Source organism: Anolis sagrei, chromosome 3 (assembly GCF_037176765.1).
Source record: "Anolis sagrei isolate rAnoSag1 chromosome 3, rAnoSag1.mat, whole genome shotgun sequence".
NCBI lineage: Eukaryota > Metazoa > Chordata > Lepidosauria > Squamata > Dactyloidae > Anolis > Anolis sagrei.
The window spans coordinates 198,647,664-198,669,815 of record NC_090023.1 but is presented as its reverse complement, the minus strand read 5'-3'; the positions used below and the strand labels follow the sequence as shown (position 1 = coordinate 198,669,815).

General features: G+C 38.2%; 1 protein-coding gene across 1 annotated transcript in view; it reads right to left on the bottom strand.

The window, feature by feature from the left end:
* The window catches only part of CPXM2 (carboxypeptidase X, M14 family member 2), a 92,314-nt gene that overhangs the window by 44,066 nt on the left and 26,096 nt on the right, over positions 1-22,152 (bottom strand). The window contains exons 4-6 of the mRNA XM_060768595.2: positions 19,426-19,565; positions 5,501-5,585; positions 2,713-2,863 (exon numbers count right to left, since the gene is read on the bottom strand). Of these exons, the coding sequence (XP_060624578.2) occupies positions 2,713-2,863; positions 5,501-5,585; positions 19,426-19,565 (376 nt within the window). The remainder of the gene's footprint in view (positions 1-2,712; positions 2,864-5,500; positions 5,586-19,425; positions 19,566-22,152) is intronic.

Genomic DNA, 22,152 nt, shown 5'->3' with positions numbered 1-22,152 from the left:
AGTTGGAATTTTCTGTTTCTTCCCATTCCACTTTTTGTACCTCCTTATTTATTTATTTAAAACATTTATATTATGCCTTTCTCACCCCGGAGGGGACACTGGGCGGAGCACAACATACAAATGGCAAACATTCAATGCCAGGACATGAATTCATTATATTCATACACAAACATTACAAACATTTATCTAATCCTATCTTTCTTTGTCCAAGATTGTTTTTAATTGCCATCAATTAAGGAAATTCAGAAGGACACTTTTGCTATCTTTTGGTTGGCCCAAATAAAGACATGTTACAACTGTGGATTTTATTTATATGTTTTTCAAAAAGTTTCCACACTGTTATATTTTCATTAGAAATGGTGAGGGAGGGAGCAGTAGTAAACTGGTCATGTCTGAGAGTGTCATGGGACTAGTCTGTCTGGCAAGGTGGCTGACCTTGCAGTTTAGTACAAGAGTTGTCATGATGTGGTGAAGATGGCTGTGAAACTTATAAATTGCACCAAAGGGGAACAGCATTTGATCATACACTTTTTGTGGGAAGAAAGTGTGCCAAAAGTACAAATTCATCTCCTCATGTGCTCTCAGGATGGGGATAAAGTTCTTTCTTGTAGAGTTGTTTATGAGTTTGTGAGTGGATTGAAATGTTCAAGAATGGCCATACTAGTGGGATGGATTAAGAGCGCCCTTAAGTTCAGAAGATTTAACCTCAATTTCTGTGCCTCTGATAATTGGATTTTGAAAAATTTGGCTTGTTGTTGAAACAAGGATTTGTGAGAATGCTTCAGTGAAGACATCTTTTCCCCAAGGTAACTCTTCCAGGAAGGAATTTCCCTTCCGAGGGGTATATTTCTCTCACTTCCTGTTGTCTCACCCCCTTTCTTAACTCTGAGTCATTTGTAAGCTGGATGTTTGTAACTTGGAAACTGCCTAAATATGACTTCCATTCCACAGAGAGGAATAATATAAATAGGAAATTGCTAGGAATACTATTTCAGATAAAGGATGTATAAAGCTCTGGAGATTACTTTTCTCCTCCTTCTTATGCATTACTGAAAACAACATACCCTTAGCAAAGTTTAGCATGCTGAATCAGCGGGATGGCAGGTAACATCCGCTAGTTCTTTATGCCAGTTGCTGCTTGTTCAAGTGACAAGCAAAATCTTTAGAGTATTTTTCAATAGAATGTGTGCAATCAAAATGTCCTCAGGCATTCCTCCAAGGCTTCTTAGGCTTTAGAAGTTGTAGCTGTTTTTCATGCATCTTCTTGTTCTGTATGACATTTTCCTACACAGCATTGCATTGCCATCTAGTATTCTTTTAGCTCTTTGTAATCTACAGAGAGACAGTGTTGTGTAGTGGCTTGAGTTTTGGATCAGGATTCTGGAAGACCAGGTTTCAAATACCCACTTGACTGTGGAAACCCACTGTGTGGCCTTGGGCAAGTCACGTTCTTTCAGCTTTGGAGAAAAGCAATGGCAAACACTTTCGGTAAAAAAAAAAATCTTTCAAATTAAATTCTTTGATGCCATTGCTATAAGTCAGAATGGAAAGAAGATAGCAATTTTTTTTCAAATAATGTTAATTCCAAGAACTGCCAATAATTCAATGTAATTCCCACTTCAATGTTTCCATTTCACTCCTAATACCAGTAATTCAAAACAACTTCCATTTACTTCAAAGGGAGTATGCAGCAAGCAATGAAAGAGGCTGCTAGTCATTTCAAACAACAAAAAACATTTTAAGACAGTGTTGCCCAAAGGAGTCCATGGCTGCAATGGGACTTGAATCTAATCTGGAATATAAACCATTAAGCATCTGCAAGCAAATAATGATCATCTTTCTGTTAAAAATATGTGATCCTGCCTTGCAATGACCATTCTGTGACATATCATAAATAAATAAACACTGTCTGTGCTTAAAGGCATTTTCTTCTCTCCCTGGATCAAGATATATACATACACACATAAGCGTGTACACACACACACACACACACACACACACACACACACAGTTTCCCTTTGTGTTTGATTTGCAAAAGAACTCGAAAGAAAAGTACATCTATCCCTTTCAGGCAACAACTAATCCCTATGTGTCATTCTGTATCCATCTTCACAGCAATACTCTGCAAACTAGAAAGGAAAGGTAAAAAATGAGAGAGAATATATGCACATGTGCATACATGTTCACTTATCTCTCCACATTCTTTATCTCTTTCTTCTATTTACTGTCCCCTCACTGCTATCTATCTGTGAAGTAGTTGAATGTCCTCCTCACACCCAAATGATAAATTAATTTTAGCTAATAAAATTATCTGTCTAGGAGTTCACAAATTATTTATGTTCAGATAACCTTCCAGGGACTATTTAGGAAAGATGCTTTATCTACCTTCAACTAAGTAACACAGAACAACCATTCATTCTGAATTAACAACTCCAGGGAATCTCTGAAACAAAAGAGGTTCAGAGGTCAACATTCAATTTCTAGTAAGAGCGAGTGTACATTAATTGAATCCAAAGCTGAATCATAAGTCAACACTTATATAAAATCTATAATGCAATTGAGCTGTTTGAGTTGGACCAGAAATTGGATTCAGTTCATAACATTTGCAACCAGATACTGTGGTGCTGATAGCTTATTGACATTAGTCTATGAGTCTTCCTTTGGCTCTTTTACCTACATTAGAGCAAAACAGGTCATAAACATGACTTTTACCTGGGAGAGGACAGCCAAGGATTTCCATCCTCATACAGATGCTTCCTTCTTCATACCATGTTCGAGGGTTTATTCGAATGTAACGTGCAACAAGAGGAATGGGCAGTTCATTGAGGACTGGGATTTCCTTTTCACTGTTGCCTTCGAAAATCTATTTCAACACACAAGTAGTGGGCAGCATTAATAACAACACCTGAAAGAAGTCCAAAGATGAAACTTGATCGTAACCTTGCCAACTGGAAAAAGAAAGCAGGAACACATGATAACTGAGGTTCATATTTTGTTTGGCCTCCATGCAGCTTAATTGTCTCCTTTGAGGCACAAAGGAGAAAAAGGATGAGAGCAGGAAGGAGAACTTCACTTGCTTCTGCTTCTTTCAAAGCAGGGTAGTAGAGCTTGGAAATTTAAATGGAAGGTAGTCCTATCAGTGTGCCTCAGTTATGTCTGTGTCTTTTGATGCATTTCAATCTTTTCATGGTGTCAGAAAAGTTGAACAGGCTGAATCTAAAGTTGTTCTCACAAGATTATAGTCTGTACTTTCAGCTGCAGGGCAATCATAATATTCATAACTTGAGAGAGTTGAAGTGTTAAGAGAATATTTCCAGATATGTTACACACAACTGAACCTCTATTTCAGGGGTTCTCAAACTTTTTCAGCTACAGAGCACTTTTTGAAGCAAGTTTCTTGTGCAACCCTCCAAAATATTTATATATTATATTTATAATATATTTATATTATATTACATATTGTGTATGTGTGTGTGTGTGTATGTCAATCAGGCATGGGCAAACATTTTGACAGATGGAGAGTGTTTGTGTGAATTAATTTTAAAAAATGAACAAATTCCTATGCATATTGCACATATCTTGTTTGTAGTACAAAAAAAGAAATGAAAAGAAAGAACAATACAATATTTAAAATGAAGAATAATTTTAACAAACATAAACTTAACAGTATTTTAGTGGAATACTGCAGAGGCCATCCAATCCAACCCCCTCCTGTCATGCATTAAAATGACAATCAATCCCTCCCCCCCAATAGAAGGTGAGGAAAAAAGCCTTTGGGGGGCACAGGAGGCAGGGAGGGGAGGAGAAGGAAAGGAAGGAAAGCTTGGAGGAAAGAGCAAACTGCAGAAGCCCTCAGTATGCTTCACGGAGCCCTCAGTATGCTTCTGCGGAGCACACTTTGAGAACCACTGTTCTATATTATTATTTCTAGCATTGGTATTTACAAAAGCAAACTTGTGTGTGACAAATAGCTTATGCATTTAAATGATTTGTATAGTTATCATTACAAATTTATACTTGCAGATACAGTTGCCCTATACATGTGTTATTTGTATACAAGATATTCACAGGTAACTGCAGGACTATAACTCCAGCATCATGTTCATTTAGTACTTTGCACTTAATCTCCCATGTTTAGCATGAATGTGAGTTCCCAAAAAGAGTTTCTATTTGTGGTTTTGGTCAACAAATGATCCAGATAACCAAAATATTAAGTGTTGTGGTGTATGGGTCTTCCATATGAAAGGAGCTGCTTCTGGACAGGATCTTCTATTCAGGCCTCTGTAGCTCACAAGGGAGATATCGTGGGGTAGAGCTAGTATAGAAGAATCTTGCAACTGCATGTGAACATATATACAAGTGTAGCATGTGCATAGGGCTTGTGTGGTACACATATACTACTGTATATTCTATTGCAGAGGGCAATGATTGGAATTTTGCACTGCCTCCATCCAGAGAAGACTGCAACATGTGTTGAATAGGCATTGATACTGCTCATCCCCATTCTGATTTTTGTTCATCCAAACATATCAACAGAAATATAGTATGGTTAAAAATGACATTGATAAACTTCAATGTACCTCTTCTTTGACTTCTTGTTTTGATGCTACTTTTTAATTGAGAAACTGCTCCTTAGAAATTCCCTTAAATGGAATTCACCACATGACGATGTGCATCATACTCTGCAACCTACACTAAGTCATAGAATAATACATTTACTAGGCTTGCGCATTTCAGCTGAACCTTGATCCATTTCTGCTGGCTGAATTATAGGAGACCCCAAGATTGGTTTTGTGCACCTCCCAAAAATGGATGGGTAGCCAAATAGTCATTTTTGGTTCACAGCCGAAAAATGCAGCCGGAACCGACCCATTGGCGACAATAGGAGAGCTTCCTGGGCTCCCCTTCCTGTCATTTTTAGAACTATCAGGATGAAAATGACCACACTTGGAGGACACACATACCACTGTTAGCCCACCAAGTTTCATAACTTTATGGTCATCCTCTGATTTTTAGGAATTTCTTTTCTTTTTTGAAATAAAATCTCCTTTTAAAATTTCCCCAAAAGGTATCTCCCTGGTGGCCCCAACCTGTAACTTCTCCAGGAGCAGTAGCAGGGCACTATTCCTTCCTACCAAATGTCAAAAATGCACGTCCACATCACACAGCCCAATGCCCCACTATTACACTTTCTTCTTTACTAAAAAAAAACAAAAAAAAACAGCAAGAAACTTCTTCCAAAGCTTTTGTATTGCTTGTTCGCACTGTCCCAACTTTCTCAGATAAGTTTGAGGGATATTAGATATTACATTGCATGTAAAGCAGTTTTAAAGGATAGAACTTGTCTGGAAGATAATGTGTCACCAGACTACAAGTAGTATTTCATGCACATGTTACTTGTCCAGGGAGTTTTCATTAATGCCTTATTTTGAAGCAGCAGGTCCATTTATTAAGCTATAACTAGATGATTATGGTTTTGAAAATATTATCTGATACTAACCATGTCTCCAGAAATGTTTTTGACTGTGACCCATGCATGGCTGTCATTGCTCACCATAACTTTGTAAGATGTTACCCAATCACTCCTAGGAAAAAAAAATGAAAATATTTCTTTTTTTTTTAAATGAATATACATCAACTCATGCAATACAGTTGGGGGGGGGGCGGGCATGAAATGCAATACAAGGAAAACTTTGGATTTAGCAGAAAATGCCTGAACAAAGAAATATAAACTAACAAATATTAGACAAATTATTTGCGGAAATTCTTCCACTGAAGTTTTGTCAAAGAGAACAGAAAACACAAGACAACCTTTTCATGGTACCAATTTATTTGGGGAAATCTATTTGTAATGAGACACTGCTAATCTCTGCACAAATTTTATACAGTAGTCTGACTGTTGAATCATCATTTATATAAATCACTAGCCGTCCCCTGCTACGCGTTGCTGTGGCCCACTCTGGTGGTCATGGGGGTTCTGTGTGGGAGGTTTGGCCAAATTCTATTGTTGGTAGGGTTCAGAATGCTCTGTGATTGTAGGTGAACTACAAATCCCAGCAACTACAACTCCCAAATGTCAAGATTCTATTTTCCCCAATCTCCCACCAGTGTTCACATTTGGGCACATTGAGTATTCTTGTAGAGTTTGGTCCAGATCCATCATTGTTTGAGTCCACAGTGGATGTAGGTGAACTACAACTCCAAAACCAAAGGACACTGCCCACCAAACCCTTCCAGTATTTTCTGTTGGTCATGGGAGAAGTGTGTGCCAAGTTTGGTTCAATTCCATCGTTGGGGGGGGGGGGTTCAGAATGCTCTTTGATTGTAGGTGTACTATAAATTCCAGCAACTACAACTCCCAAATGACAAAAGCAATTTTTTTGAGTGAAGGACATACATTGGGTTGTTAGGTGTCTTGTGTCCAAATTTGGTGTCAATTCGTCCAGTGGTTTTAGAGTTCTGTTATCCCACAAACAAACATTACATGTTTATTTATATAGATTGACTTGGTTGATCTGTAGCAGCAGTAGCCAACTAGTAAAAGGGAAGTGGGTTGCATTACCATCTCAGGAGACTTTGGAGAGTATCACCCCATCAATATCTGCTCATCCAAATTTTCTTTTCACCCAAATCAAATTGTCAACACTTGGTCTACATGTCTGTAGGCACAATACAAAGTGATGGTTATGACTTATAAAGTATGAGAGAGTTTGAGTCCAGTCTGTCTCAGAGACCACACCTCCCAACAATAGGTTTTTAAGATCCTTGGATTAAGTCCGACTGCTATTTTGGCATATTTGATGGGAACACAGGAAAGAGAGCTTTCTCAAAAGCTGTGGACATTTTCCATTAAGAGGTTGGTTGAAATTGGTTGTCTTTTCACAGTAGGCAAACTTTTTGTTTACTCGAGCTTTTTAACTCTCCAATGGCCATTTGAGAAGACCCTTTAATTCATTATTACTCTATCTTATCTACCTTTAAAACTGTTTTAAAGCTGGCAGATTTCATTCCCTTGTATTAGGTAGAATGGGATGGAAATGGTTACAGAGAGGGAGAGAAAAGGCTAAAATGACTAAAGGGTAATACTCCACTCCATTGTTGGTGATTATCAAATTCAGCAAAACACAAGAACTTGTCTTAACATAGCCTTTCTACTGTGAATTGAATCTTATTTTTTTTACATACTATAGAAAATCAAATTCTACAGTTTGGAAAAGTTGCTTTTGTGGACGAAACTCCTCAGAATCAGCATAGCAAGAAGTGCTTACTGCAATTTGGAGAAGTCTTTTTTTTTTTTTTTTTACAATCTCGCAATGTTGCTGCAGGATTTCAGAGTTACACAGTAAACCAAAAGGTACTTTTTCAAACTATATGAAATTGCAATAAATACCTGCATTTGTAAGTATTAAAATTAATAGTATAAATTAGGAACATCAGTCAATAGGGCCCTGCAATCCAAAAAAGTCATTCTTCCAAGCTCTGGTAAAATAACAGTCAAAGATATACATAGTGTTTCTGCAATAATAAATTCTTTTTCAACAGACTAGCCAGCTCAAATCACTGTGTTGCTGGTCTGACTGCCTTTTCTAATGAAATTCCAATACTTTTTCATTATCATTCACTCCCTCACTGTCAAGCACAAAGCTCTTCTTGTTTCTTCATCTGTTGTGTGATTTTCCTTCCTCCTGAGTCTATCTTTTTATGGACGGTTCTTCTTGTTATCTCTATGCTTTCTGTATTCATCTTTCCCTTAGATCTTTGTCTCCTCCATCTGACTTTCCCTTAGGCACCTGCTGCCCCGAATCTTCTTTCACTTAACTTGTGTGCTTGTCGACTGTTGTCCAACTTAGCTGTCTAACTCTCTCTTGCTCTTTCTACTCACGCACCTTCTACTGAGTTTCATTGCTTTATTCAAATGTTCATTAATGGTGTTGCACTTTTTGTAAATATACTGTTGTTGAAGCAGTTGTCCTGTTCCTATCCCATCAGGCCTGTTCCTATGCTATTAGTATGTATGATTCCTTACCTCTCAATCCCTCAGTCTCTTAGTCTGAGGAATTGAGGGGCCTCCCATTTGTCAGATAATTCTGGATTCTAAATGGGGTCACTCCATCACCGGAGTATCCAATTTGTGATAAATAGTCAATGTATCATCTATTCTCCACCTAAACATTCTTAAGCTCTGGAACTTCAGGATGTATAACTTTTTAATACTATTTTAATCTATTTATTTTAATTAATCATTCATAGATACATATAAGCATAACATCCTCCTTAGTTAGAGATACAGACATCAGGATTTAGCTTTATTATATTACATTGCATGTAAAGCATATTATATTATTTCAATGTCAATAATGTTGTATGTTTCTCAGGACTTTCATAAGGTCTTTCCTGGGTATGACCCTTTATATCTCTCCATTAAGCTCTTTACAGGCTTAGCAATACTTAACACATGCCTTTTTAAAGCTAACACAGTCTGTTATCCATCATCAGATTCTTCCACAGTTTCCATAGTACAGAATCCTATCCCTTGTATCATATTCATAACCAACTTCACAGTACAACATAGACTATAAATGCATTTAAAAAATTCTAATATCATTTTGTTAAACACAGACATTCAAGGTCTTACCTCATTAAATACCATTAAATCTTAAAATGGGTATACAAATATATCAACATTTTGGACTAGTAGGAATAGCCAAACTGCTTATCAAACTGGGTGTTCTTGCATTGTATCCAAACAAAGCAGCCTATTTTTTGACTCTTTGTTCTTTTACTCTCTTTTGACATGGACTCAGTTTATCAGTTGACCGATCAAAACAAAGGACTCACTCCTTCTGTCTTATCTCTACCCAACTGAAATGCAGATCCTAATGGCAGGAGTTATAATAATGCTAAAGCTGTCAGTGTATAGTCAGTGTACCTATGAAGGTTTACCTTCAATCACAAATTACTAGATGCCTTCATCTCTTGAGTATAGGTATTTCTCAACTTATTTACATTCCAGAGAGTAAATGGCATTTTTCCCAGACTGACAATAAACCTGAAATTGGTTTTCCACCAACACTACAACAGAGCAAACTGCTTGGATTAAATCTTATGCTATATCTTACATTCTATAGGTGATATTAGACTATCTGTTCTTCTAAAGATATATTTCCAAGCCAAAAAGTTGATAATAGACATATCTGATCTGTAATAATATGGCTGTTGGTAGCAGGCAGTTTTGCTGGACCCAGAAGGATATGAAGCAGCAATATCTTGAGTGTCATGGTGTAGTCCACCATAGCATGGATCCACAAGGGTGGAGTTGAGAGGTTTCAAAGGTTCTAACTTCCTTTTTCAGCTTATCACTTATACATTTCTGCAAGTCACTTCTGAATGAATCCCACTGGAACATTGCAGCACACCAAAATACTTGGGTGTTATCGTGAACTGTGCTAGAAATAATATCATACAAAAGCTGACTGGCACAACCTGGAGATCACAACCAGATACAGTGAAGACATCTGCCCTTGTACTTTGCTACTCTGCTGTTGAATACGCATACCCAGTGTGGAACACATCTCATCACGTTAAAACAGTGGATGTGGCTCTTAATTAGACATGTCACATTATCACAGGATGTCTACACCCTACACCACTGGAGAAATTATACTATTTAACTGGTATTGCACCACATGACATCTGCTGGGAAGTAGCAGCCAACAATGAAAGGACAAAGGCAGTGACATCTTCTGCCCATTCTCTGTTCAGATATCAGCCAGCACACCAATGCCTTAAATCAAGAAACCTCAAGCTATTGCTGTTACCAGATAAGAGACTCCCTCCTGGGCATACAGAAGACTGGGTGACTTACAAGGTGTTGAACAGACTGTGCTCTGGCACCACGAGATGCAGAGCAAACCTTAAGAAATTGGGCCACAAAGTGGAGTCCATGACATGTGAGTGTGGAGAAGAGCAAACCACAGACCACCTATTACAATGTAGTCTGAGCCCTGCCACATGCACAATGGAGGACCTTCTTGTAGCAACCAAATGCATTCCAAATGGCCAGCTACAGATCATTGATCAAAGGACATTTAGTATAATGCCAAGTTTTTAAAAATTTGTTTGTGTACAGTTGTGATGCATTTAAAATCACAAACAAATTTAAAAAAACTTGGCATTATACTAAATGTCCTTTGATCAGTGATCTGTAGCTGGCCATTTGGAATGCATCTGGTTGCTACAAGAAGGTTCACTTTTGACATGATACATAAAATGTATATATACACACACACACACACACACACACACATATATGCTGTGTTCGTTTTGAGTGAAATCATAACTCAAAATCTGCAAGACGAATTGCCACCAAATTTGGCCACAAGACACCTACTAACCCAAGGAGTGATCATCACTCAAAAATTGATTTTGTCATTTGGGAGTTGTAGTTGCTGGGATTTATAGTTAATCTATAACAAAAAAAGCATTCTGAACTCCACCAACGATGGAATTGAACCAAACTTGACACACAGGACTCCCATGATCAAGAGAAAATACTAGAAGGGTTTGAGTTTTGAAGTTGTAGTTCACCTACATCCAGAGAGCACTGTGGACTCAAACAATGAAGGATCTAGGCCAAACTTGGCATGAATACTCCATATGCCCAAATACGAACACAGATGGAATTTGGGGAAAACAAACCTTGACATTTGGGAGTTGTAGTTACTGGGATTTATAGTTCACCTACAATCAAAGAGCATTCTGAACTCCACCAACAATAGAAATTGGACCACACTTCCTACACAGAACCCCCATGACCAAGAGAAATCACTGTGTTTTCTGGTGATCTTTGGTGACCCTTCTGACACCCCCTCACAACCCTCCCCAGGGGTCCTGACCCCCAGGTTGAGAACTACCTGAAGGCCATTCAATCCAACTCCCTTCACCAGGGCAAGAAAACATAATCAAAGCCCTCCTGACAAAGAGCCATCCAGCCTTAGATATAGATAGGTAGGTAGATAGATATAGATAGATAGATAGTAGGGCTGGGCGGTTTCGTTTCGTTAATTCGTAATTCGTTAATAATTCGTTAATTTTTTCAATTACAAAACGATAACGAACCATTCTGGAGCAATTATTTAAAAAAACGAATTTTCAAAAACGTTTTGTAAATGCTTCGTATTTCGATATTGTATTCGTTTCGTTATTGTTTTGAGGTCGTTTCGTTATTATTTCTGCATGTCTGGGCCAGTTTTATGGTTTAATTAGTGAAAAAAAATTATAATATCACACCAACAGTCAACAACAGAGGGAGAGGGAAGCTTCAGAAGGTTTTGGAGGTTTTTTAGCATATTTCGCGGTCACGTCCGCCATTAACGAATCGATTCATTATTGTTTCGGAAATCGATTCGTTAATTTTTTACCATTTACGAAATTTCGTAAATATCGAACTTTTTAAAAGGAAAATTTTGTAATTATTTTAAATATCGAAACAAAAAAAACCCCCAAATACAAATCGATTTTAGAAACAAATTTTTCCGTTGTTACCCAGGCCTAATAGATAGATAGATAGATAGATAGATAGATAGATAGATAGATGATTCACACACACACACACACACATATATATGACAAATATGGTATCATAGATTTGAAAGGGACCCCTAAAGAAGGACAATTATATGTTGCATGTTCCAGAGTAGGCAAACCTGACAATCTCGACATCAACACTGACAAAGAAACAACAAAAAATACTGTTTACCCACAAACATAAAGAAATTACATATTTTAGAAATCAACACTTTCTCATTACTTTATTTTCCAGATCACCAAACTGGACCACAGCAACATGTGGTGGAGACAGCTATATTATATAAAATATAAATAAAATGTAAAAGAGGATTTCAAAATTACAGACATTAGAGCAACAGAAAAATAATTTTGGAAGCCCAAGCTGAATTCGTTGGAAAATCAACCATCTGCACAGGAATAATGAACGTATTATCAAAGCTATTTTTAAGCTCAGTTTTGCTCATGCACAAGATGTAGGCTTCCCTTTTTGTCTGACGAAAGATAAACCAGAAAATGATACTGTTATTTATTTCAATCCTCCTATCTGGCCAACTGTGCACATTTGGAATACATCTAAATTCAGGCACTTGCTATTAATAACATTTTATTTGTCTTGATATTTTTTCCCTTTTACATTCTTTTCTTTTGTCAAACAGCTTTGCATCAGGAAAAATGATCACACTGTGCCTGTGTGACAAGCTGCCTGGGGGATCCTGCTGCCTATCTACACAGTTGGAGGAAGAATTTGAACAGGACGATAGGGACCACTGTTGACTAATCTATGAATAGTAGTTGCATTGGGAAAAGCTCAGATACAGGGTTGTTCCATATACTGTATTGTTGTGTACTCAGTATGAGAAAACATCTTATATACTGGCAACAAACTAGTGTTTAGAAACATAAACTGTCTCAAAAGTCTCAAAATAGCACTATTATTCACACATAAGATGATGGTACTAGCAGCCTTGAGGAAACACAATGTGCCAAATACAATAAAATCAAAATTAAAAGCCTGTTAAAGGAGGGAAGATATCCTGCAATAATTCAGTGGGTACTGAACATTCGAGCCAGGTATGCTGGGACTACAGTTCTCTTCATCCAAACCTGGCATAATAGTGTAGCTCAAAACCATTATAGCATCTGTTTGTGGGGACTGATTTAGAGATTACACCAACCTGGAAGTCAAAACAGAATTTTAATGCCTCTGTTTAAAAGACTTAATTATAGAAAATCTATTACACCACCAAAATGGAATTTAATCCAATGTCTCATGAAGTGTATCAGTCAGTGCTACACAGATACAACAGCTTTATAAACACTATCATGGATCCATCCATGGAGGACCTTCTTGCAGCAACACCAGAGGCACTCGAAGTGGTCAGCTACTGGTCAAAGGACATTTAATCCACTACCAAGCTTGCAAACTTTGTATTTTGTCTGTTTGTTTGTTTTTTAAAAAATGCAATGCAACTGTTCGGCCTGCTCCTGACACGATAAATAAAAAAAATCCAATGTGATCATGGTATTTGTAGTTTGAGAGATGCTAAGAAATCCTAATGGCATAAAATCAAAGTTTGTGCTAGAACTCTCTCACAAACAACTTCCCTGAAACTACCAATCCTAAGATTCCTTGACAAGGGGTCCTGACAAATCAAATGGAATGAAACTGAAATAAATGTTTGTCCGGATGTATACCTAGTGATTAAATTATACAATTACATTCTTCACATACAGTATTTTAGGTTGGCCATTTTTGTATAACAATATTATTTGGCTGTTATCATCCTCTTACAATTGCTCAGTGCTGAGTTCTGCACATATCCTTCCACATAATACCAGGTGAATATAGCTGAGGACATTTGCTATTTGTTCTGCAAACACATGCCATGTATCTGTTCCCGGCGTGTAAAACCTTTTGCTCAAGCTTGCATAACTGATCTCAGTAGACCGCAAGGTCTTCTTCTGGCTAACAATACGTGCATTCCTGAGTATCTACGGTAGCTCTAGTGATCAAAGCAGCACTGGAACTTCCCTTTTCTTTTGAAGTTAAGCAGAAAGTGACCATTCTTAGTCATTTTTCTGTTTTCATGTCAGCAACCTTTCATTGTATCGGCTTTTGTATTTTATTTAGTTTTAAATACATTGTTACTTAAAAATCAGCACCATTGAAGCGAATGGCAGGTGGGCTGGAATTTGAGAGAACAAAATTATTCCCATGTTGTCTGCCACTTACATCACCGGTGCTGTTTATGAATGTATGCTTTTCATTGGTGCTTATAAATTTCAGCTGGCCTTCTCAGGTTTAACCTCCAGAAGAAAAATAATGTTGGCGTACAGCCACTATTGATCTCTACTGGAGCCACTAGTAAGCATTAAGTCTCTCAATGGGAAACAAGTTCTATAAAAATAACAGCTGCTATTTCTATGCAAATTTTAAAAAAAACACTGAAAAGAAAACAAACAACATTATCCCAGTTAAAAGTCATATTCCCCTCTTTCTGTCCTAGACTTTTCATAAATTTTAATCTTAACACATTACAGAAAAAATAAAAGGAAGGAAGGAAGAAAAACAGATATGCCACTGGTGTTCAATGTCTAGGGAAATCCAGTTCTCTTTTTATTTGGGTGAAGCAGTGTAGCACAAACTGATAGGCTCAAGTGTAGCACTTTTAGACAGAATGATAGATGATAGATAGATAGATAGATAGATAGATAGATAGATAGATAGATAGATAGATAGGGGGGGGGGGGCTTTATCTCATGAGGTATGGTGATTGTCCCCATAGCATGACAATAGCTGCCAATTGTTACATGTTTCCATCACCTACCTTGTGTGATGAACCTGTTCTGCTCCTGTGCTGGCAAGGTCACCGGGGACAAGATTTTTCCCCAGCACTCTCTCTCTCTCTCTCTCTCTCTCTCTCTCTCTCCCCCTCTCTCTCTTTCCAAGCTGTCTGTTTTGGGTTTATTTAATATTTAAGAACTATATTGTCATTTTTGTTACCCATTGCTGAAACTACAAAGTTGCTTTAAACAAAATAAAATACAGAGCAGCAGAAGTGAGGGAAGGTGGGGTTACAAGGGCATGCAATCACGGAAGAACAGATTGCCAAATTGGTGCAACTGCACAAATAAAGAGAGGTTGTAAAATAGGGGTGTTCATATGGTACATATTCACTATCCATGATAGTGTGACTGCCATAGAATTGTGGCTTCATGCAATAAAGTCCCGAGTTATTTTTAAAGCCCTTAAATCTCAAGGATAATTATTAAATACTTTGTTTGATTCTTTATAGCTATGGCTACACAAAAAAGCAGAAATGATAAAACCAAAACTGTTTTCAGCTATGTAATAACCTCAGAGAGTACCTCATGATGAATTATACTAGGTGTTGATAAAAAAAATGGACAGATCATTTTTTTCTGTTATACCAATTTTCTTCTCAGAACCTTAACTAAGCCTGCAACTGTTGTTCTATAAATAAATCATATTGAAATATGCTTATTGGTGGTGCCTTGATATCAAAGTGAACTCAATATATGGAAAAGTTTAATATCTAAAACAAATATTGTCCCTCAAAATCCATTTCATTCTTTCTTTATACAGCCAAATATATATTTTCTGGCGACAGGATTCATCAACATTTAAAGGAATATCTTTCAGCTATAGGGAACAATTACACAGCATGGTTCAGCAAGCTACTAGCATTTCTTGGGGAGGGGGGGGACAGGCTCTTAAATGCCAGGCAATTTTTTTGGCCAAATGATGGATGGACATATCTAATTTTGATTAAATAGTAACAAACATTCATTTTAGCAGATACTCAATTGTGAGATGCATTCAGATTTTCCAGAGCAATGATTCCCAAACTTTAGTCCTACAGGTGTTTTGGATTGCAAATCTCAGAAGCCTCACCTGCTTTGGCCAATGATCCAAAATTCTAGGAGTTAAAGTCCAAATGCCTATTAGACCAGGGTTGGGGAACCAATGTTTTAGAGATGCATCATGATGAAGATGCATATATGTCCAATATACTACTTTTCCTCACATCCTTGAGGCAGAAGTTCCATTCACAAATCTTGTGTATATTATGTTATATAAAGTAACATGTACATGGAAAATGTAGTAGTGAGGAGGAGGAGAGGTGGTGGTGGTGGTGGAGGAGGAGAGGTGGAGGAATTATTACAAAAGAAGAAGGGGAAAAAGTGGAGGAGGATTATTTGCTAAAAAAAGTAACCATTTTTAAATAGTAGCTTATATTAATGGATAAAACTATTTATATGGCATGTCCCTCTTACACTCTAACTCAGAGTTTATTGACCAGGGTTCCCTGGAATCCTAAATTTCCTTGAAAGTACACGAGGGGTTTTGCAAAACATTGTGATTTTTTTAAACAAAAATTGAAATAGATTGATTGATATAAACAGATAGATATACAGATATAAATATAAATAAATAGATTGGTTGATATAAATAGATAGATGTATAGATATAAATATAAATAAATAGATTGATTGATATAAATAGATTGATATAGATAGATATAACTTTTAAGCAGGACTTTCCTATAATTTTTATACGGAGCAGCTCCCTGAAAATTATTTCAAAGGTCCTTCCTAGAATGCAGAGTTAAAGACATTAGATTATAGACTGAGATTTAATAGAACTGGGGGGGGGGGGGGGGGGGTTCAATTTGAACTATTTTCCTGTTATGAATGTTATAGTTGTTGTATCTTTAAGTTGTTTCCAATTTATGGCAATCTTTAGATGAAGTTTGCTATTATCTTCCTTTGAGGCTGGAGGAGTTTGACTTGTCCAATGTCACCCTGGAGGTTTAAATGGCCAAGGGGAAATTTGAACCCTGGCAACACTTAAACAACTACACAGAGGTGGCCCTAGGTAATTTTCAATGGTAAGCAAACAGTATTTTGGTCCCCGTCCCCCAAGCCAATCATTGATATATATTTTCTGTTCATCATGGGAGTTCTGTGTTCCCTATTTGGTTCAATTCCATCATTGGTGGAGTTCAGAATGCTCCTTGATTTTGGGTGAACTATACATCCCAGTAACTACAACGCGCGTATGTCAAGGTCTATTTTCCCCCAAGAGAGCCTCAAGAGCGCCCCTGGGCAAAATCAACTATACTGTGAATGCTTACTTTGCGTAATGGTTGAGCCGCCCCTGCAACTACACCATCCAGGCTCTACAATAAAATATAATTAATACCTTACATAGAATCATAGCATTGGAAAAGACTGCATTGGCCTTCTATTCCAATCTCCTGTTGTACAGGAAAAACACATTCAAAGTACCCCTGACAGATAGCTATTCAGCCTCTGTTTAAAAGCCTCCAAAGAAGGAGCCTCCACTACAGTCTGAGGCAGAGAGTTCCACTGCTGAACATCTGGCTTGTTATGATTGCATCTGGCTTGTTACGATTACTTAGAAACTCATTTTTGTAAACTGACACTGCCAACAATGTCTGAAAATTCAGTTATCATAGATGGCTTAAACTGTTAAATACTCTTGTCCTAGAACATAAGTCAAATAAATTAAGCATTTTACTTAACATTTCTGCTTTGGGAATTAAACATTAAGACATTTCTTTTAATTTCCTTTAGCTTTCACCAGAACCCTATGGATGTAATGCATGGCTATCAAATCAAAAGCAAAGCTGGTAACTGTGAAGATAGTTTGAAAGTGCACTGAAAGCATACATAAATGGAAATGATAATCATTTCTTGGACTAGCAGAAAAACAAGAACACTTGTGCTATACAGTACTTGTTACAAAAATACAAGCAAGTCCTGATTAATCCTCTATAACCTAGTCCCTAGAACCACAATATTACACCAAATGAAATCTATGATGTTATTTTTTACATAAAGGATAATGAATCTATGTGATGACAGAAGAAAAAAGTATCTTCTCAACTGAAAACTAGACAGGAATTCCGCCTAAAGAAAGCTCAAGACTGTTTTCAAGTTTCCTAGGCCCATTCCAGAAATACCAGACCGGTAAGCACATTACAGTGGCAATGGGATCATCCAAATCAAAGAGGCAATGAGGGAAAATAATAAGATTAGAAGATGAGAAGAATGATGCTAAAACCAAGGCTGGATTAAAAGACATTGCAGATTGATAACCTTATTCATAGTGAAGGCACTGTACTGTTAACAGGTCCAAGTCCCTCATGGCACAGGATGGGTTAGAACATTGCTAAAACACATAATCAAAACACATAATCATTTAAAAACTTACTGTAGAATACACATCAAATACACATCAATTTAATATCAAAATGCTCAAAAGAATGGCTGACCACTCCCGATCCATGATGAGATGCAGCTAGTGCTAATTTTGTATTTCCCCAGTAAATCATGTTTTATGAGGGTTATCCAGAAAGAAAGGTTACAATAATAATAATAATAATAATAATAATAATAATAATAATAATAATAATCTTTATTTATAACCTGCCACGATCTCCCCAAAGAGGACTTGGGCAGCTAACATGAGGCCAAGCCCAAAATAATACAATGTAATAAACACACAATAACAAAATACATAACAAAATATGAAATAACAAATAAAATCAACAATATAAAACAGCAGAATAAAACCAGACACAGAGGGCGGGCCAAATGTATGAGGTAAAATGTTAAAAAGTTAAAGCCCTGGGTGAGATAGGGATGAAAGTGCATTTGTAGGAGAGGAGCCCGACAGAGAGGAGCCGTGGGATTTAGCCATTTTAGGGGCGGGAAGGTGCTTTATTCTGACGGCAGCTATAGGCTAAAACAACCAGATGGGTTGAATGGTCATTCTCCAAAGGCACAGTGGAAGAGCCAGGTTTTTAGATCTTTCTTAAAAACAGCTAAGGTGGGGGCTTGCTTGATCTCCCTAGACAGCAAATTCCAAAAGCAGGGGCCACAGAAGAAAAGGCCCTCTCCCTCATTCCCAGAAGACAAGGCACGTAGCTCTTGCAGAGATTTTCTCAGGGGAAGTTGGTATCACTGCTGTGTAGAGGGAAGCCAGCGGAAGCGAACAAGTAGTGCCAGTCATCAGTAGCTCATCAACTGGCATTGTGGTGAAAGTTAGAGGTGAGCATCCTCATTCCGTTTCCCTCCAAGTGCAAAGTTTGCACTGTAATATGCTACCTAAATGCTAAGGGCATGAACGCCGCTGTGATTCATCACAAGATCGTTTCAGTTTAGAGAGAGGACATAATATCAAGACAGCATATGACAAAATGGGTACGGAATATATTGTGAGACCATAAAGAAGCTTCGCAGAGCCATCCAAAACAAACGTCATGGGATGCTGACAGCGGGAATCTGTTTCCTTCATGACAATGCATATCCACACACCACTCATGCAACACAAGAGCTGTTAACTTCATTTGGTTGGGATGTTTTAAGCCACCCCTCCCACAGCCCTGATCTCACACCCAGTGACTTTCATCTGTTCACTAAATTGAAGGAATGCCTTGGTAAAAAAACACTTTTTTGATGATGAAGAGGTGAAAATCAAAGTGATGAACTGGCTGAAAAAGATGGAGGGAAACTTCTATGACCCAGGCATTAAAAACTCATCCTATGGATGACAGAATGTATTGAACTGATTGGTGTTTATGTGGAAAAATAATGCAATACCTATGCTACAATCCATGCAAGTTTTATTAATATATATTCATTTTTTGTATTTTTTAAAAAGCTTGTAACTTTACTTTCTGGATAACCCTCGTAGTATGCTTTCTTAAATTATGGATGTGCTATCCCACTAGGTCCCATTAATAACATAAAATGTCACCCAAACTCCTGGATTTTCAGCAGAAAGAAAGGAAAACATGTACTCACAGCCACAGAGAATTCCTTCCCTGTGTGATAACTCCTGTGAACTTTGTCAGCCTCCGAGCATCAACTTCAATCCACTGATAAGGATCATTCCGTCCTGCACACCAAGCACCATCATAAAAATCATTTTCATTAACACCTGCCTGAAAAGAAGGCAAAGCTGTCTTGATAAATCTGGAACAAACCAACTTTTAAAAAGAAACAAAGTACATGAAGAGATAGCATACTGTAACCATTGCCCAGTAGTGCTCAATATGGTGTGGTGCCACTGGGGAGCCACTCTAATTGTCCCCGTCCTCCCTGTAGCAGTGGTCTCCGCCTACAACACAGTTCTCATCTGTTTGCTATAGCATGCATTGGTGACAATGGCATGCTGAGGGAAGGAGGTGAAAACCCCCTCCTGCTCCCCTTCCCAGTGCCTCAGTCAGAGGGCAGGGAGGGAAGAGGGGGACGGCCATCCTGTGTCTCCAGATTGCCCAAGTCCAGGAAATGCAGGATGGCAGTGGGGCAGGGAGTCATATACAGTTTTGTTTGGAAAATGTCCTAACTGTCCTGACAGGCCTTAAGTTGAGTCAACTTTGGTGAACTTTGGTGAATGCAAAATCATATTAAAGTGGCCTTGTCCATGTTACCCCCATATTAGCCCCATGTGGCATTTGGCCACCACAGGGCTGATCCTCATCTACACTCGCCAAACTGGTCAGTGTAGATGGGACCCTTGTCTAAAGGCATGAAGTACCAAGTGTAATGCTTAAATTAGGAATTTTTAGACTTGACTTACCAAACGAGGACATCTTAGCTATGTCTAAACAGACCACAAAGCACATATTCATCTAAAAGTCCTTATGCATGGCTTTACAGCATTAAGGGACTTCTAGACTTAAATGTATGGTGAAACCAGTCAGGGAATACTCTGAAACTTTCCCAGAACTCCAGAGCAGCCCCATCCTTCAAAGTTGGTGAGAACCATTAGACTGGTTCTAATTTGAACCTATCTGGCTGTTCACATGGGGCAGTGCTGTCAACCTGTTTTTCTTGTGCTCTGTGGCACAGGAGAAAAGGAGATGACACCTTTTCCATTGTTTGTCACAATACCCACCCTACTTTCTCCTTTCCTTTCCCCAGTTTTCACAGGATCATTTCCTGACATCAGCAAAAGCACCTGGCAATGGCCAGGAGCTCTCTGGAGCTCTGTGACTATTGCTGTCATGACAAACAACAAAAAAGATAAGAGTGACCATGCAGCAGGGCTGGTAAGGCTTGTGTGGACAGTCTGGACTCTACTTCCACCACTGCCGCAATTCAGAAGCAGTTTGCAATTTGGGGCCAGTCCAATCAGCAGTCCAAATGCTTCAGGCTAGCACTGGATTTAGATGCCCATGTAAGTGGACCTATCATCATCATAATTGACAAGAAAGAATGTGGGTAGTATTTATTGCAGGGTTGCTATGAGTTTTCTGGGCTGTATGCTCATGTTCCAGAAGCATTCTCTCCTGACTCACATCTATGGCAGGCATAGGTCTTTCTCCATTCTGGACATTCCACAGATATATAAACCCAACTTGCCCAGTTTCCAACAGTCTTCACAACCTCTTAGGATGCCTGCCATAGATGTGGGCAAAACATGAGGAGAAAATTTAAGGTGCAGGTGCTTACCTACAAAGCCCTGAACGGTTTGGGACCACCCTACCTGCGTGACCGCATCTCCATCTACGAACCTACACGCTCACTTCGGTCATCTGGAGAGGCCCTGCTCGTGATCCCACCTGCGTCGCAAGCGCGCTTGGTGGGGACGCGAGACAGGGCCTTTTCTGTGGCGCCCCCCCGACTTTGGAACGCCCTCCCAAAAGATCTTAGACAGGCCCCAACATTGGCAGCCTTCAGAAAGAATTTAAAAACCTGGCTGTTCCGATGTGCCTTCTCAGATTAGGAACCCCATCACTAAGTCCTAGAAGCACTTTAGTAGAATTAAGATTGTTGCACACCGCACATTGCACTTACTTTATAATCCTATATTCCTCCCGCCACTTCAGCACTTTTAATCCTGTACCCACTGCTCTGGCCGACCCAGTTTTAAAGTGTCCCGATGTATTGTTATTGTTGTTGTTTATTTTGCTTAACTGTTTGATTTGCTTCTGGTATTGCTTGTTGTATTATGTTTTGTTGTATTGTGTTTTGAGGCTTCGGCCTGTGTGAGCCGCATCGAGTCCTACGGGAGATGCTAGCGGGGTACAAATAAAGTTAATAATAATAAATAATAATAAAATGCTTCTGGAACATAGTCATACAGCCCGGAAAACTCACAGCAACCCAGTGATTCCTGCCTTCAACAACACAATATTGTTGTATATTACAGACTCTCCAGTGGTCCCCATTACATTCTTCCATGTGAGGGTGTATGTATACCAGAGGATAACACACCATGAATATGATGAAGTGAACTTTGAGAACACATGAAATCTTACGGCGTAAAATGTTTGTTCGTGTTTAAGACAGTGCCCTGCTCTTTAGTGTTATTAAATAATGAATAACGATTAAGGGATATTCTTTTCATAGAAGACTCAATGATAGATTTGCTATATATACAAATACTTACATTGGAAACTTTATTGAATGTAATGAGCTTGAGCTATTTATAGTAAAATTGTGAGTTGTATTTTTTATTTTTGTTTTAAAGAATGTTCCCAAGCTTAAGCTTCTTCTAAAAGCATTAGTCTGTGGCCATGATAA